At 42.3% G+C, this 19,392-nt stretch overlaps 1 protein-coding gene and 1 pseudogene across 1 annotated transcript; both read right to left on the bottom strand.

The window, feature by feature from the left end:
- Nucleotides 1–2,413: 2,413 nt before the first annotated feature.
- LOC143343381 (lysozyme pseudogene) lies at nt 2,414–3,176 on the bottom strand (annotated as a pseudogene).
- Nucleotides 3,177–3,296: 120 nt separating this feature from the next.
- On the bottom strand, nt 3,297–18,441 carry Chsy (Chondroitin sulfate synthase). Its single transcript, XM_076768231.1, has 7 exons — nt 17,949–18,441; nt 13,514–13,612; nt 11,078–12,067; nt 7,978–8,118; nt 7,736–7,916; nt 6,254–6,610; nt 3,297–6,012 (listed from the first exon to the last, which is right to left on the bottom strand). The coding sequence occupies exons 3-7, from the start codon at nt 11,867–11,869 to the stop codon at nt 5,054–5,056; spliced, it is 2,430 nt and encodes an 809-aa protein (XP_076624346.1). The 5' UTR covers nt 11,870–12,067; nt 13,514–13,612; nt 17,949–18,441; the 3' UTR covers nt 3,297–5,053.
- Nucleotides 18,442–19,392: the final 951 nt, after the last annotated feature.

Below are 19,392 nucleotides of genomic sequence, written 5' to 3'. Positions count from 1 at the left end.
ACGAATTTTTAAGAAAAATCGACAGGGGGTAGGTGCCTAAATTTTTCGGTGAAAAAAAATTTTTTCAAATCGTTCTAAAAAAATTATTTTCAGTTGCAGGGGTCAATTACAATCATTTTTGGTAAATAGACATACCCCCGAAGTCCTATTCAGTTTCGAGAAAAAAATTGGAGTAGGTGTGAAATTTTTCGACAATATTAAAAAATTTTAAATCGTTCTAAAAAAATTATTTTCAGTTGCAGGGGTCAATTTCAATCATTTTTTATCATTAGACATACCCTCGAAATCCTAACCATTTTCGAGAAAAAAATTCCTCACCGAAAATATAATTCCTGGCCAGAAATGTTAACTCGAAATTTCATGCGAATCTTTAAAACGTCATAACTTCTGAACGAATTGAACGATTTTAATGTTTAAAAAAGCAAACTACGCGTATTTTGGTGGAGAATATGTACAAATCGCAAAAATATTCGTAAAGTTGGTCCTTGACATCGCAAAATGAGAAAACCCCCATAAAAATGGTCCAATTTTCAAACAGCCATAACTCCTACAATTGTGAATATATTTCAATGAAACTTTTTTCTGAACTAGTGCTCATGGGTACCTACAAAAAAGTATTAGACAACTTTTCTGTGGGATGTCAAACAAAATTACTAAAAATGAAAAACGAATTTTTAAGAAAAATCGACAGGGGGTAGGTGCCTAAATTTTTCGGTGAAAAAAAATTTTTTCAAATCGTTCTAAAAAAATTATTTTCGATTGCAGGGGTCAATTACAATCATTTTTGGTCAATAGACATACCCCCGAAATCCTAACCACTTTCTAGAAAAAAATTCGAGAATGTGTGAAATTTTTCGACAAAATTAATAAGTTTCAAATCATTCTGGAAAAATTATTTTTGGTTGCGGAGGTCAATTACAGTCGTTTTTGGTGAATACACATACCCCCGAAATCTTACGCAATTTCGAGAAACGAATTCAATAAGTGGACAAATTTTCGACGAAATTAAAAAAATTCAAATCATTGTAGAAAAATTATTTTTGGCTGCAGAGGTCAATTACAATCATTTTTGGCGAATACGCATATCCTCGAAATTCTATGTACGCATATCCTCGAGAAAAGAATTCTTTACTGAAAATATAATGTCTGACCAGGAATATTCTACTGAAATTGTCATGCGTATCTTTAAAACATCATAACTTCTGAACGGATTGGAGCATTCTAATGTTTCAAAATACAAACAACGCGTATTTTAGTGAAGAATATGTAGAAATTCTAAGAATGAATTCCACTTCCTCTTGTGTTCATTTCTGTAACTTGTTGGAAATGTTGCGAGTGAAAATGATAATGGGGCTGTAGAGCCCCATAAAAATAGGTCAAGAAAATACATTGGATGTAATGTCTACTCGTATACCTCGTCTGTGTTACTATATTGGAAAGCAGAAAACCTACTTGCCAACAACCAGCGCTATAGTTTATTTTCTTCGCGTGGATTCGCATTGGTTGCTGGAAAGCAGGTAACCTGCGTTCACCGTGCCAGATAAATTATCCTCCTCAATGATTTTACAGAGTCATCGATTCGTCTGGGTTAAGTTCAATCGATTCGTAACTATAGCCGAGATATATTATCTCTTTGCTTGTGTCGCGAATGTCAAGATACACATCATGAATATGTAAATATTATAATGATCGAATATTCATTGGATAGTTCACCGAACGCACGGATGTGGAATGTTTCTTTCTTAACCGGTGTTGTTTTGAAACAGTTATCTTTGACAGTTGTCGAGGTTGCACCGCGGATATCTCGTTACATAATTCCACTCGATAGAGCTACCAGCTTAACGATACATTTGTCGGGTACAATATCTCTGGAAGCTGTCACAGCTGATAAAAAATACCGCGAGAAATACCCTCTCCACTTCGTAGGTAAAAGTGCGATAAGACATTGCTAACGACGCCTGACAGTGTAGAAAACCCGATAAATCTAATGGAGAAATCGTCGGAATAATTGCAAAATAACTACCAAGAAGTTCGGGCAATTATCTAACATTCCAGGAAATGTACGAAACGCACGCGTTCAATATGTAAAGAAATATGTATTTCTAACATACAGTAGCAGGTCGAAATTTGTGCAATTTCGTACATAACGATAGAATTTTTCAAGCGTCCGTAAATATATGGCTTACATTCGTAAATATTCATTCTTATTGATGAAGCGCTGGTTGAAGTCGCACTCGCGTGAACTTTAAACTGCGTTGAACCGTGGCTGTCGATTATAATCAAATTTCCGCGTTCAAAACTATTCGCCAAACGGAATTAAACGATGGAAAATACATGGTTTCTATGCGTCAACAATTACTAAACGAGCGACTGTAGAGGAGGTATTTTTTAATTACGAAACTGTACAAACGGCATCACTTAACCATCGATTTATTAATTCAAATTTACATTTCATACTCGATTACAATATCATAGCAACTGGCTTTCCGAGTAGTCGGGGCGAACGTAAATGTCAACAGTGCATTCCAATCGAAGAAGGTTAAAGATTATTTGCTGGGGCCACTTTTGTAATCCCCGACACGTATCACGATATATAATTGCCCCAAAAGGTTCGACCGATCGTCATACTCCCTCGCAATCGTTAATATTCGGCAGAGGTTTGTTCTTGCATTTTTTAAGCCATCCGTCCCACGCCTTGAATCCTTCCTGATTTACGATTATTTTGGCGCAAGCAATGGCCTCCTGGATATCGTCGGTCGCGAAATCCTCGCACCGTTTGTTGCAAATTCCTCCGCGGCGTCCTCTGGTGCACCATTTGGCGCTGTTGATCTGCAGTATGCCGTAGCTGTAGCTGGAGGCCGTCTTCGGGCCAGAGACCAACTGGGTGTTCAACCCACTCTCGCTCTCCATCAGGCAAACCCAGTTGCTGATGAGGGATCTCGAGATTTTAGCCCGTTGAAGCTCGCGAGCCGCGTCGCATTCCGACAGGATCTTCGCGTCGACCTGGTCGTCCATTAAGAGGACGATCAGGATCGACACGGCCAGGCACAGTTTCATGTTTGACCCCGTTTGGCCTTCGACGAACTTCGCGAAGTTCAAAAGCGCCTCGCGTTAGACGCGACCGCGACGATGATTCGCGCTTAAATGCGACACGACTGGCGCCGTTCGGCGCTCTTATGCCGAACGATATGCGAGGGCCTTCATCTTGGACGATGAATTATAATTCCCTAAGCGCTGCGTGGTCAGTAACGAGCTTGACACTTATTGTCACCGACCGTTTTACTCTCGTCAGTTTTCTTACGCCCCATAACGAAACGACAAGACAACCATTACTTGGTTGCAAACTAAATTTCAACACTATATACAGTGAAGAGCAAAATCAATAATACTTTTCTAGAAAATGATAATTTATTTGCATAGTTAAGATTCGAGAAAAACGTCTTACATAGGTTATTCTGTAATATTTGATGTTTAGTAAGAGAGTTAAATTTTAAAGATGAATTTTCAAAGTCGCGATACAAAGGATTCGAAACGTTTCAGGGATACCGTTTGACCAGAGTCATCGACGCAACTCTGCTTATTTAATAGAGAAATTTTATTCGGAATCCGATGAAATGTCGAAGCATCTTAGCGACCGCTCGAAATGCGAATTGCATAAACGATTATGCAAGTCTAGGCACCTGCATGCCAGATTTTCACAGCTGGACGCGCTTAGGTACAAATACGATAAAATAGGCAGTACGTTCGATTTACGAATAAAGATCTATACAAGGCACGATAATATCACATGTACTTACACGACTGGTTTAATAGAACATTCTTACGAGTATTGGCATCTTAAAATTGTCTTAAGTTACTCATTCGCGCATTCTTACTTCCGCCCGGTAACATTTAGGCAGGTTTTAAGCGTCCCCAAAATCGGAGACGTAGTATTTCACCTTACAATATAATATTCGTTTATAAAAAAAAAAGGTATTAATATACTTTTCGTCGTGAGAATGAAAAATATTTAGCGCCCAGAGTCGGGCAAATTTTATCCCAGAATAAAGAATAGAAATTTTAGATCCGTTCATATAAATTAACTTTCAAGGTATTCCTTGATTCTGAAAATAAAATTTCCTCGACTCTTGTTCAGGAAGCGATACATCACATTCGTAGCGTAAATAATGCCAAAATCTTGCACTCGATAGACAGGGCGTTAATCGCTGAAACGACAAAAACGATTTCGTGAAACTTGTATTTCCAGTTCTAATATCTTAACACCCCGCCTATCGATAATTACATTCTTACAAGGATAGCATGATCGTTGCTCACGCAATTCGGGAACTTAATATCCGTTTAATTAAATATCGTTTTCATTACTCGTTAAATTAAATCTCAGGTTTGCGTTCCGTTCTATCGATATAGGAAAGTCGCGGTACGAACGTAATTGCGGTATTAACACTTTCACGGCCGCTGTCACGCGTAAGTGATTTCACCGTTTCATCGTCCATTTGATTTATTACGTTTGTCAAGATTCAGATTTTATATCGCGTGCTTATTATGGTATACCAACACTTATAATTCCTTATACTAATATTCCTAGCATCTTCGCCTGCCTCACTTTGGTTTATAATGTCGGTATAGATAGATGTTTCAAATTAATAAATTTAGAAATAGTAACGGAAGCTTCTGCGCGGCCATTAAAGTGTCAAACTCATACGGCAATGGCTTTGGTGATTTCGCGTTGATCTTTGTTTTTTAATATCCGCTGCTTGCACGGCACTTTCGCGTAAAAAAGAATCGTAATCACACCCGTGTATTTACAAAATGTTCTAGCTAACGGACGTTCTGGCGCTCTCAGAAACATACTTTCGACTTTAACGCGTTGACTGCGGATTAACAAACGTTCCAGATTCGAGGATTAGAATTTTATGTACGCCATTGAAAATATTTCCTAATTATTTTCTTTAAACGCAATTAGGGAATCTTATGAATCTGGTAGGGGTTTCGAAGTAGACTAAAAGAATCTAAAAAATGGCTGTTCAATGGGCAGTCAACGCAAAATAATTTCTCAACCGGCCGCGTTCGTCATGTTCGCTCGTCTGGCTTTGGCAAATCGCAGGACGTTCGGGTCCTCGTAAATCATTTTGGCCAACATCTCTATCCCCGCGTAAGTGTCAGCCTTGGTGCCCATGCACATGGACAGCTGGGTGTCCGAGAGGTCCTTGCTGCACTCCACCTCGTGATAAACGTGAATCAGATTCTTGTCGGCCGCCCTGAAGATCTTCACGTTGGATTTGACCACCCTCTCGAAGAAGTCCACGTCCTCCTTGCCCCATCCATGAATGGACAGATCGAAACCACCCACGGTTTTGTAATCCTGCTTGTACAGGGAGACGATACCGAAACCGAACTGTCTCCAATAACCGGTCGTTTCGTCTATGTCGAACGTGTCGCGATTTCTTGCGATCCTACGAACAATCCGCGGATCGTATTGGCTGAACACCACCGGGAAATACATCTGTCTGCCTAGCAGAGTGTTCGCGCGTATTCTGTAAAGCGCAGAACCGGTGAACACGATGTCTACGTCGACGAAGAACATCAGATCGTCGTTGTTCAGTCTCGAAACGCCGAGATTTAGGGCCTTGGCCCTAGAGAACGTTCCGTCGATCGGCAGGATATCGATACTGGCGCTACGATACTTGTATTTGATCTCCTCGATCAGATTGATCGTCTTGTTGTACGAGTTTTCCGTTTTGTGAGGATAGAGAACGACCAACAGCGTGGTCTTCTCGCCGCTGGTCAGACAGATCTCCTCGTAGCTTTGCAGGAAACGTTGGAAAACCTCGTACCTTCCCGCCAATGGTAGAATGAAATGGACGATCTTGCCAGCGACCGGATCCTCCGACACGGAGTTGAAATTCAGGTTCAAGAAACCGCCGCTGAATATGTTGTGTAAAGACTTGTCGCTTCGTCGGTCGCTTCGGGCATCGATTTCCTTTCCGTTCACCGTTTCTCGTATTTCCAGTCCTGCGAGTTAGAGAAAAGATAAATTATGCGCAGGTTATCGCAAAATTATACGTCACGACCACCTCCGGATCACGAGAATTTTCGATACGTCGCCTCAAGCCAACGCCGCGATAACGATACAAGGAAACCACTGAGGATTAGGAAAGTGCTTAGAACGGGTCGACGACGAGGATATAAAAGGCATAGCGGAGAAAAAGCATTCCGAGAAACGCGAAGGATCGTTTAGAAACGTAAAAGGTACCGGTGAAGTGTTGATGCAGATAAACGTGTCTCCTGACGGGCAGCGTGACCTTTCTGCCTCTGTACTTCCGGTACACTAGCAGAAGATCCAGTATCGTGTCAGCGCCGTAAGAATCCACTCTTCTGTACCCGTATAGAGCCGACCTTTCCTCCACGACTCTGCCGCGTTGTCGTGAGCAAGCGTTTATGGAGGCCATCACTTCTCTCCTGATGTCCTCCAGGCCCTCCCTTATATCGCTGTGAATTCTTCTCCTGGGATTGGAATCCGTCAGGCTGTACTCCGACCTCGAAAGAAAGTCCCAGGGAATTACCTCGTCGCTGCTCCTCGGTTTGAACGACCGAAGTCCTTCTGGAACACCTGTAAAATTCATCGCAATTTCCGGTTCAGACGCAAATGAAAGCAAACGTGGCCGTTACATTCCCATAATTTGTACTTGCATATCAGTATACAGGGTAGAGATTATTCTAGAGCTGAAGATAACCAATCGGATCGAGCAATAACAAATTTATTCACTTTTTACGAGCGTCGAGCGTACGAACAAATTTACAGAAAATTAAATATCGTTTGGTTTTACTTGTAATTAAATGGTTACGACAAGGGGTTGAAATTCGAGAGTCTTTTTTTTCTGCTGCTTCGTCGAGGAAAGAAAAGCTTGATCGCGCGGTTACTTAATCTCGTCCTTGCGATAAGCATTTGAATCGTTTCCGTGGATGTGCGTTATTAATAGAGCCACTTAGGATGATTAGTTCGTGCGAATTGATCGCCGGACTGACGCGGCGATGCTGAAACGGAGGCACGACACGATTCGTTTCAGCCCATCAGTCGGGACGATCAGGATTTCGATCATGATTCTACTCATTTCCATCTTTTTCACTTACGGTGCACTATTCGCGAACGGTGCGTAACGATCCACGTGACGCACAATCGAACCACTTGCTCCTCCAAAAATGGAGAAAAGACATTTAGGATATATGGAAACCACCTTTTGTAAATTTAAAACACGTTTGATACACGCTTCACGAATATTTTTTTAAATGCATATAGTATATTAAAATTCCATTTGGTATGAAAACTATGGATCTTATTGCTACGAACGCACGCTGTCGACTGTCGAGAGGTTTCTACAAATCGATGAGATTCCAGTGTTTATTTAAGCGAGATAAGAAACATTACGCGATGACCTAATGCATTTGTGGTCAGATAGCAAAAGCTGGTACGTGGGGTATTGTTTAGAAAAATGAAAAACGTCGTGAAACTTTTCTCGCGCCTCGGATCGGAAAAATGCGGAGGACATTCCTCAAACTATAACAAGAAAAATGAGGCCGTGGGAAACTGTACGATCGATAGAACCGAAGATATAAAGTCGCGAACTAGGTTAAACAATCGTTAACTTCGGTTACTGTTGGAAGAAAAGATTATTAGGGTTATATTTTTCTAGATATCGAAAGCAAATTATTTTTTATAAGTTCTGGAAAAGTTTACCTAGTATTTCCGTGTCACCGGGATATTCTTTCGAGTGAGGGTTGACGGGAAACAGGGGAACGCCTTTCGCGATCTCGAAATTCTTTAGATCCTCGACTCTAATTCCTAACTGTTTGGCCATGGTGTAAATGTCCCTGTGAAGATTGAGTCTCTCTTGCTGCAGATCCTGTATCCGAAGTCCCTGCAACGGAAACGTAATCTGTTGCATAATCGGAACGAGTACAGGTAACGTGGCTACCAACCCTCATGTAATTGTGCAGCCTGTACATGTGCGGCGGGTTTTTAACAGGATGCAAAGTGATGGCGTGGTGAACCTCTTTTTTCTTCAGGTTTCCGGTGAACGCCTGTGCACCGCTGCTGTTATGATACAGAATGGACTGCATCTGTAACAGCGAAAGCGTCCAATATTGCCAGCTGCAATTAAGATTAAAGGGACAGAAATAGACGGACTGTCATCACGGACTGTTCTCTCTTAAGATCATTTTAAAACGTTTGCATTCGCGATAACAATTTTATGCCGTTATTATCGCGAAACTTTAATACGATGTTCCATGAAATTTTGATATATTTACTCAAAGAACGTCTTCTATATTTCATAATTGAAAATTCGTTGCCAACGAATCGAACGCATGGCTTGTAGGAGACTCATTGGCTTAGCTGCCAAGTTGATTTTCTCAGATGACTATGCAATCGAGCGGAGTGTATTCAGTCGTTGGGCTCTGCGTGTACATACTAATGAATAATCAGAAATAATGATACAACACTATCGATACGTGGCTGGACGGTAGAGCTCGTCGAACGAGACAAAAATGTATTATTAATGACTCGAAAGTGTCGGGGAACCTGTTTGTCGAGGCGTTACGCGTAGAATGCGTTTGATCGAATGCCCGAAAAAGGGATCGAGATGACCCCGCGGCCTCGATTTTCCATCGTGGTGTTTTCGCGAGCGCGTTTCGAGTTATCGAATTAACGAGTCTCGAAGGGACGTGCGAACGAGCCCGGCCAGATGGCAATTAGCACAAACAAAACCGGAGTTAAGGTTAAAGTATGAACTTCCTGTCGGTGCACGGTCGATAATAATTATTGCTGAAGAACGTGAGGCTGCGTCTTATTGAAACACTGGGTTGCAGAACGAGTGTTAATCAACCCGTGAGACTGGGTGTGGTGGTCTCCTGTTACAGAGAATTATTCTAGTATTACATCTCTCAGGTTAACTCGGTCGTGTTCCGAGACCATTCGCGTCGATGTTCCTTTTCTGTTATTCGCTCGTGTCTGGGAATTGGAAAGCAGCTTCGTTGAATTTTACATCTATTTAATAATTGAATAGAACAAGACGATTGGTCGACTTTCCGCAAGATTGAAACGTCAGAATCTGTGTGGGTCATTGTGTATTCTGAAAAGCGACCACGGTGATTTCCAGGAAGTAGATTAGTTCCGTGGATCGATCGACGAATTAATCGGTGAACGTACGAAAAGTCCAGAACAAATGCTTCGTAGTTATTGCATGTCGTACGAATAGGCTATCAAGTGTTTCGACCTTACGTCGAGTGTCAAGACGAGAACGAACGTACTGTCAGTAGGCTGGCACGCTACGATTTGTTCAAATCTAACGAGTAACATCCTCATCCGTGCATTTTACCTTTCAACGGAGCTGTTCGCGTGCAATCAGCGATACCTGGCATCTACGATCGCAAGGCTTCGCTGCGCAAAATTGATCGCGAAACTTTCCGAAGGTCACGATTTCTTTTCGATCGCACAGCTCGCGAAGATTATTAAGTTAAGGGGCGATAATTCCCCCTCTTGGAGAATCGTATCTTAAAAATTATATTTACTACTTATTTTACATTACTATAAATGTCTTCGAGTACGTATTTGCGTAAATAAGTTTACATCGAGCAAGCTTTATGGATCCGAAACTAAAGGATTATTCTTTTTTTTTCAGCGAATTGTTTTCGTTTCTTTGATAAGGATTTCCTCAATCCAGCGTAAGGCTTTTTGTTTGAACAGGCAAACAGGATGGAAAAGAGTTTTATTGGATCGTGTTTCTGTCGATGCCGCCGCCAACAGCGTGACATAATAATGCACGGAACGTCGCGCAACGTTGAGCGTAACCGTGCAGTTCGATTAAATTATTGCAAGGAGCAGCACAAAGATTCAAGTAGTTCGTGCTGCAAATTGTTACTTAAGCGGTTCGACCTAACGGTGAGTGTCAAGATGGAGGAGAATGACTCGATCTGGCCACTGGGTTAGCAGGGTACTATTCGCTTGTACTTAACGACTAACATCCTCATCTGTGCATTGTACCTTCCGAGTTAACCCAATGATAGCGTACCCTGTATATGATGCAGATGCGTAGCTTACGTATTTAAACCTGTAATATGTATCATGCCGAGCTCGCTTTAAACGCGCTAACATTGTACTGCTTGGAACTAACGAGGGAAGCACCGAACCTGTTCCCCTCCGATTTCAACTTACTTTTTTCGAACGACAGATCGCTGTTACCCTGTTGCTACGCGCTAAATATTAGCTCTAATTACTCCGTACCAATTTCACATAAATATTATTTAAGGTGAAAGCTTGGCGCAAGAAAAATATACTCCTACGAAATACAATGTTCTTTTCCTCCTTCCCTTTGGAAAACACCGTCGTACACGTAGCAACAGAGATCTGTAATCTACCACCCGGCAGAAGTAGGTTAAGATCGGAGGGGGACAAGTCGAGTGCTTCCCTTGTAAACGACTAAATTATTTCAACGATTACTAAATCGGTAAAACATACGATGAAACAATTGCCTACGAATGGAACCTGGGCAAGATGGTCGAGTATCCGCAAACGGATTTCTTCTTTCGATAGAATTTTTCTTCGAGTTATTGTTATCTCGAAAGAGAATTCCATCAATGTCCGCGACTCGGTCGGCATAACGTTTCTCAAGTCCCGTTGATGAGAAAAAAATTTCATTTTAAAACGTGAAATCTTTATATTTTGGAGCAAGAATAACCAAGATCCTAGGCCCCAGACACTTGATTCGTGCCTGCGTAGAAAGTATCAATGGTGGACGCGTTACGTTCTGTGGGATAACCGGCGTTCTAATGAACCGTCAGGCCGTGTCGATCGGCGAATTACACGAGCCATGTACGTCGACGGTGTCGCGGTGTGTGCACCGGGAGAGAGAAGAAAGGAGGACGACCGAAAATAGATTTAATGTTATGTGAACGGCAGAGAGACACGTCGAGCCGCTGGACAACGTAGGGCCACGGTCGTGGAAGTGACTCGAGAATAGAGTTAACGACGCGCGACAAGATCCACGGGTTCGAGCAAAAGCGAACAAACGAACAACATTACCTCGTAGCTCCAGGTGCAAGGTATGCCGGCGTACTTCTGTACACACCTTCCCAATTCGACGTCCTCGTGGGTGGTGTACAAATGTCTCAAGCAGTACTTGATGTGCGGCACGATCCTCCTCAGGGTCTCCCTGGACAAAATAACGCCTGGCCCGCCCATGCAGAAGTTCTCGTCGTACTCCAGAGACAGCAGACCGAATTCCTCGGAGTTCCCTCTGCCCGCCTGGCCGATGTACATGGCCCTTCTTGAGTCCACGGACCGCAACAATTTCTCCAGACGGTCGGACCTCACGTAAACGTCGTCGTCGGCCCTCAGAAACCACTCAAAACGATTGCCGTAATTGTTCCACATGTACTGCAGCATCATGAACGACTTCTTCTGGGGCGGGTAGGTGTCGTCGACGCGCAGCAACGGTACCAAAGGCAGATCAGGACAGTTCGCCGGAACGGTGGAGCTCTCGGACGAGAAGAACGCTATTTTGCCCGGTAGCTCCTTGCCCCAGGTCTCGTACACGGCTTTCGCCCGCGTGTCAAGGTATTTCCCGGCTGTCATCACACCCACGAACACCAGGCTGCTCGTGGAACTGTTTATTTGCTCGTCGTCGTTCATTTTTGGAACGCTTCGCGTCGGCGGTTTGGCCAGCACGCGCGGCCCTGACACCGATGATGCGTAAATGTTGACACGTTGGTGATGGTTCGACGAGAGTATCCGGTAACTTTGGATCAGGAAGCCCAGGAGAAGGCCCACTGACAGGCCCAGAACGGCGCTGGCCAATCCACGTCGTTTACGCATCACTGGCTGCTACGTCACCTCCTCCATTGGTACTGTTCCGGGGTCTCTGGACCTACGGCTGGATTCATCGTCATCTTTCCAACGTTCGCCGTCGTCTTTTTCGATAATTTCAACGTGCTAATTAGCGCGATTGCCTGACGATTTACGGGCGATCCCATTGCTCCCCTTAGCCGTGGCGAGCACCAGTTCCGCTCAGACCTGTTGATCGTCAACACTTTGTATGGAAGATTTTGCATTAAGTGGGAGGGAAGGGAATTCTAATGCAAAGGGACCCCTATACGACGAGCAATCGATGTCAGATTATACGGAGACAGCTTGGTGCTTCATATTTTCATTTAACAAGCAGACACTTGTGTTACGAGGTCGACTAATTAGTTATTTTTTACTATATTTACTTCTGTGAAGTATTATATTTGCTTTTCGTTGAGTTTCATACGCAGTTAGTTTAATACAAAAATTAATCTTCGAACGCAGGTTCTAGGAACCAAGTATTTATTAGGGGGTGATATAAGAGTTTTGAACAGCGTCGCATTTTTATGTCATTTCGGTGGGTGCATCGATAGGACTGTTTAGTCAGCTTACAGACCTCATATAGAGAACTAGTAAAGACATACCTTCCATATACAGGGTCGTCCACGCAACTTGTGCACCTCTATAACTTCCAAAATGTTTTTTTTTTTATATGTGGTGTTTCGGAGATTTGAAGGTCAATTTTGTTTTTTTAAATAGAATACTATATTTTTTATATCAAAATATGGAAGAATATCGAATTTTGAGTAAAGCTAATTGCCAACGAGTAATTTCACTTTATTTCTTGACAATTTTCTTCACACAATATCAGATAATGAGTAATAATAACTAATGAGTAATTTCACTTTATTTCTTGATAATTTTCACTGTTCTACAGAAATCTGTGATAAAGTTGAGACTCCAATTTGATATTTGATATCATTGTTTAGTGTTTAGAATTATTCTCCCATAACCTCGTAGTTTCTAATACTTTTTGAGGGTTAATTGCAATTGAGGGCTAAAAGTTGGCGGCTTCTTGTAAAAGCGTGACGTAATTTGTGAACGACCTCAAAACTATGTAAAAAGTTTCCTTGTAGACGACGCTAACTCGAGCCGTTTTAGAACTATAAAGAGAACTGTAGAGACGGGTGTCACATGTCATCCGCATGACTAACGAAGGGTTAATCAGTTGTAAACGTTCAAAGTACCATTAAAAACTTAAAACGTCAGGTCATCAGTGGCCATCTTGGTAGCCAACGCGTTAAGGATCTACGAGCGATCGAAAGTCAATGGACACTGTCCTCCGAATCTCCTGACCGATTTCGAAAGTCGAAGAGGCATTCGAGACTGAATTGATATTTGAGAGGTTTCAAAAGACGCTCTTTCCGTATTCACGGACTTTGGTCAGCGTTTGTTTGCCATTTAAAGAGCAAACGAACGAATGTTTTTTATCGCTGACGGCAAGACCACAAAGCTGACCGTTGTTTGGTCAGCCATTTATTTTTACTCCGGCATCGATTATGCAATGAAATAAAAATCCAACAAATGTACAACTATTAGAGTGACCCATTGTCCAGATTCTACCGTCCCACGAACACACAATGAGGAAATAAGAATTTTAATAGTGAAACTTACATCGAATCCTTTTCTCAATTCCGTCGACTGCATTTTCGCGAATTCCGTCAACGCTTCATGGGTGCCCGAGATGCTGACAAATCGAACGTCCATGTTAATCTGAAAGGAACATCGGGAACTGTTTGATAACGTGTACACTTGGCAATCGGCGATTCGCGTACCAAAATTGATACGATCAATATGTTCAAGTGCCTCCTCCAAGGATTGAGGTCGCGCACGTGCTAAACAGCGAGAGTGAAACGAACGTCAGCAATTAAGATCCAACGATTTTTTTCTCTCGTTTTTTTGATCGTCGCTCCGATTTATTAAGTATTTTATTACAGTTCGAACGCAATGTCAACAAATTGATTCGTTCGTCGGGAATTGATGGACGATCAAAATGCTCGTCACGTCGAGTGGCAAAACTTATAGGGACGAGTCGGATTACTGCGTTTCAATTGAAAACGTCGAATGGCACACGCGTGTGGGACGAGTCCACTCAATTATTTGACTTGCGAGGGCGGAACGCTCTTTTTTTGCGATAAGAACGATAACAAAGTCCTGGTACCAAAGTTCTTGGAACTAGATTGCATAAAAAGAGATTCATTTTTTAGATAAACGCTTCATCGGGACGTGTATATTCTAATATCAACAAAAATCAAAATCAAGAATTTTAAATACGTTATAAATTTATAGTCAACTAATATTTGTATTAAATTTGAATTTAAATATTGGAGCTGCCCTTTTTTTACACCAAAGTAGAGCAAGTAGAGATTAGAAATTATCTTCATAGTAGATTTATTAACAGTTCCAAGGCCCAGCAAGACTTCGACATCGACGAAGACTTTAAAAGACCATCCGAGACGTTCAAGTCCAATCAAGATCAATCAAGACTTCAAGATTGACCAAGACTTCAAGAACGATCAAGATATTCGAAACCTTTTGGACCAGAATAATGTTCAAAACGATTCGAAATTCCACAGTTCTGACGTTAAATGCCTTTCGTGTCACTGATTTGACCCGGTGAGCGGAACGTTTCTTTTTTCCCGCGTGAACAGTACGGGGTCTGTGCGGCGCAAGAAGGTCCCAGTACGCGTGACGAATACAAGAACGTGCCCATAAAATGAGAACCTAGCGCCGTTATAAAACGTTCTCGGCGAATCAACCGCATGGTTCTGTTATTTCCCCGCAGACTGTGCGACGGAATCCACACTCCACGTGTCGCGAATCAAATTCAATGTTCCCCAGTCTCTTGAACGATACTTCCACGGTCCGCGTTTTCCACTTCGTCAAGAGCCCCCATTAAAATATTTCCGTAACAATCTTTCCAGTTACAACGATATCGTAAGGAATTCGTAGAAATTGTATCGCAATGTCGCAACAGCTAATCTTCGAGCACGATAACGCAAGGAACGTACGTTTCCCTCGGACCATGGTCTTCTACGCGGTTGGACGAGACGCATTCCCCTAAATCGGCGTAGACAAAGAATTGTCCCTTGGCGAAACCGGTTCCAGGCATGCTGATATGCATATCCGAATGCGGGCAGTTATTGGATTTCAAGCCATCACGCGTCTCCCCTCGACGGAAAATGTATCGTTCGAAAGATTAATCCGCTAACTAGCTGTCTCATTTGAACGATACTCGGAACATAATTCAAATCGCGCCCTGACGGAACGGAATATCAAAAATGTTTCAGACCGTGGCGGGTTAGTACCCGATGGTTTAATTAAAGAGAAAGAATTTTCTCGTTATCTGTAGATTGATTGCTTTTGTTCAACACGCAAGATCGTTGATGGCCATCGTTGATTGTACCTGGTTGTTATTCGCGCCCTCGTTTCCGTTCCCACAATCCTCCCGCGATCGTAGAGGCAAGAGGATTCCCGTTAAAATCCACGCTTTAATAAAAATGATCTCTGCAAGTACGTTCGGCGAAACGCGATACCAACGTGAATTTGATGCTCCGTTAGCACCGTTAATCTTATCGGTACGAGAAATGCTACGAAAAACTAATTCACCTCGGAGATAATTTCGAGACCGTGACGAACTTCGCGCCACGTACTCGTAATTTCTTCTCCGTTGGTTCGCGTTGCCGGATAAAACTGATAAATCGCGGATTTCTTTTTTTTTCGGAGGAAATTCGCATCGATACCGTTACCAGTGCTCTGGAAGTTACTAACGTTTAATTCTAAAGCTTGATAATGTACGTTTTAATATTATTTTCTAGTATTTGCAATCGATTCATCGAGAAGTCGAGGGACAAATTTATATTTTAGAATTATTTTTTTTATATCGAGTACGATTAGTTTTGGGATTAAACGGGTGAAAGCACGATGCATCGACGGTGTTTACAATCGCGATTACGCGGTTCGGATCCACGAATCCACGAAATTCCCGCTGTTCGTCCCGTTAAAGGATTCGATGTGACGTGCAGGAACGAGAACGTACGGATGGCGGGAGAACCGGTTTGAGCCGAAAGTCAAGCTTCGGATCTTGGCTAGTTTCTTCGGCAGGCCACGACGTCTAGTTCATTACGGCAAGGAAGATCAGGATATGCTCGCGACGATAAGCAACGATAAGCTGGAAACGCGGTTCATCGACTTACGTGAACTTCGTGAAAGTCGAGTGTCGATGCACCGGTCTTCGACGTGGAAATTACGTTTGTGATGCAACGGGTAGCTACAGTGCGGGACAAAATGATACGACACTTTGCATATTTGTATATTCCATACCGTTGGAACATTGGTTACCAACCTGTGTGTCGCAAAGTTTACTTTCATACAAAAATTTCACGAAGATTTTCGCTACTTGCACTACCGATCATACGTTCTGGACACTCACAACTAGGTTCGATCACCGGAGAAATCAGTAAATTACTTTTTGTGTCATCCTAGATGCCAATTTAGGGAATATGATTCCCTAAATAATAACGCGTTAAAGTTTTTAACGAAGTTTCGGAAAATAATTGTTGAACCCCTTTTAGACGAATGAATTTTGTATATAGTTAATTTAGCATCATCGCTTTTTATGTTTTTATAATTGCTCTTTGCTCCTTTATCTAGCGTAAGCTTGGTTCACTTCCGTTTACTCTCACTACTTAATTGATTGAAATATTTATCGCATTGTACATCTACGTATGTTTCTTCGAATCCGTACAAGTTCCCGAAGAGGAATGAAACGTTATACAATAATAAACGTATAAGAGGAACACTCAGACCCTGAATTACTGTTTCCTCTGGTCTCGAACCTCGCCTAACTATAGTAAAGGAGATTGCTCCGACACCGATATTACCTAGAATTCGTTCCAGTCTCCAACTACCTCCCGAGTTTTCGATTATTCGAAGCAAACAGGATATTTATATTCCGTTAAGTTAGAATTTAATTAAAATTCCGTAACGTAAATGATAATAGTGGTAATCTTTTTATTACAAAACACACGTAGTGTTTCGGTAGTCGTTCGCAATCCTATTTGGATGTTTATATGTGTATCTAGATGAAATTAGACATGTACGAACGTATGATTTACTATTACAACACGTACGACATTAACGAGTCTTAATTACCACGAGTTTCAGGTTTTATAACTTCACTTCGTCTATATCGTTTCTCCAGAAGTTATATATAACGTTATGTCATCTAGAGACATTGTTCTCGAATAACGAGCGAAAGATGAAAATTACAATGTTTTTACTTTGTATATTTCGATTAAGCGACGTTTATATTTCATATTTTGTCGGTATGCGAACGTGAACCGACGAAAAAGTATGTTGGAATGTTATTGGAGTATCCACTACATCCGGTAGCGTAGAATGTTCGTATTCAGCGTACAAATTACTATCGATAGACCAAATGTCAACGACTGTTTCTTTAAAAAAATTACGTTTCTTACATTCTTTAAATTCTTTTCCATTTCACTTGATATTTGTGTTATTTTCTGTTACGATTGCGAAGTACATTCGCGGAACTGGATCGATCGAAATTATTCCCCGATGAATTTGCACGCGTTTCGCGAACCGTTCGTCCGGACAGATACGCGTTGCTCTCAGATTCGTCGCGGTTGTCGATTCGTGTTCGATCGTATTTTCGAAAGACCGAGCTATAACAGCGGAGCCGAGCCATTAGAAGCTGTAACAAGGAACGGGGCCTCCGCTAATTGTTCCCATAGACGTCGAGACCAAGGCGGTGATCGTCGGGGCATAGACACGTTTAACAGAGTCGCCCCGGTGGTCGTGACTGGACTCGAAGTCAAGCTGTTCAATCAACCGGTAGAAGTCTCGAAAGAGTCATCGACTTTTCTAGTTCCAGCACGATGATAACGAAACGCTCACGGTTCATGGAACGATCCCCCCACGGTTCACGGTTGAACGGATGTTATTTCGCGGTGGCTAAGCTTCCAAACGAAATGTCCTCCGTGGCACAATCGTCTTCCCTAAACGATTCGGAGAGTCGGTTACTCACATTGACGGCCCCTCGAAATTCGGAGTCTCTTCGTCCAGCTCGGTATCATCCACGAGACTTTCTCACACGATCGCACTTTTTCACGAGAAAACTTTCACCGGATTTAATTACCAACGATTCCTGATACTTCTTTTTATCCGTCGAGGAGAACGAAACTTTTCTGAGAACTGAAACTGTCGGCGCGCCGACGATTTGCCTCGTCGTATTCGGTCGTGTTCGGCGTGCACGTGGGTTTGGGTTAGCGGCGAAAAAAGCAACGACCCATTTGCGCCCTCCACCGCATGACAGAAACCGTAAACGAGGAGGTGACGAGAGAAACGTGGAACGACTCCGACACGAAGCGGCACTGGTCGCGTACGCGTTGCGAGGAGGATGTTGGGACGACAACTGAACGAGTACGAGACACCGGGGGCCGGCTAGCAGTCGAGCAATCGGCCAAGCAGTCGGCCAGCCGGAGCTACAGGCAGCCTGATCGGCTCGCTGGGGTATACTAAGCTCCTCCACGAGAGCGGCGAAACTTCTCGTTCGGATACGGAGGGAACAAGCCGATACGCAGGCTTCGCGCCACGCTCCTGACCTCGGCAACCTTCGACCACCTCCGATTCGACCCTTTTCTGGCCGTCCTCAGCAGCAGTCGCGTCTGCTCGCTAGATTCCTCGAGATTTCCAAATGCATGTGCGCCCAACAATCCATCAAAGGGGGATTCTCGTGTAACAGAAAAAATTTCTACACCAAAAAAAAATTTTGTCTTCAAAATAGTATAGTTTTTATCAATTTTTTATACTTTTTACTTAACCAATTAGCTGTGGCGACCTCTTTCATCACGGATACAGTCGTCAAACAGAGTAAGCGACGCTCTTAAAATATTGGATCAAAAATGAAAAATTTTATTACTGATATTTACTCATACTCAGTGGCACTTTGCACATCGAATACTAATACCGCGATTCTTTCCTAATTTTTTTTTTATAACAAAGTGTACATCTTCGTGAAGGATTATTTGTTGTTGAACTGCCCGGTATGTAATCCTGGAAAATGTTTACCGCTCAAACGCGAAACATTAAATTATTTATACTTTTTATTTGTTTGTTTTATTTCATTTCGACCTTTAAAGTATATTTCAGTTTTAGCTAAAATTACAATTTAAATAGCAAATGGTAACTAAACTTTATGCATGACGGATATAGTCGTTAAACACAGCTGACTAATTAAAATCGGTTCAGTATCAGTGGAAACCAACCAGCTTTAAGAAAAATTTTCGTTTGTTCCGTTCTGATTTCTATGATGGATGCTACACTGTACATCAACTATGAAAAAATATTTTCGTATAGTTTAAGGATCTCTCTTCGTGTCCCTAAAAGTCTAGTACAATAGAACTCTTAATTCTTTACGAAAAAGAAGGAAATTTTTAATTTTAACGCTGTTTCACGAGAATCCCCCTTTA

Source organism: Colletes latitarsis, chromosome 7, assembly GCF_051014445.1.
Source record: "Colletes latitarsis isolate SP2378_abdomen chromosome 7, iyColLati1, whole genome shotgun sequence".
NCBI lineage: Eukaryota > Metazoa > Arthropoda > Insecta > Hymenoptera > Colletidae > Colletes > Colletes latitarsis.
This window is presented reverse-complemented; position numbering and strand designations above follow the sequence as displayed.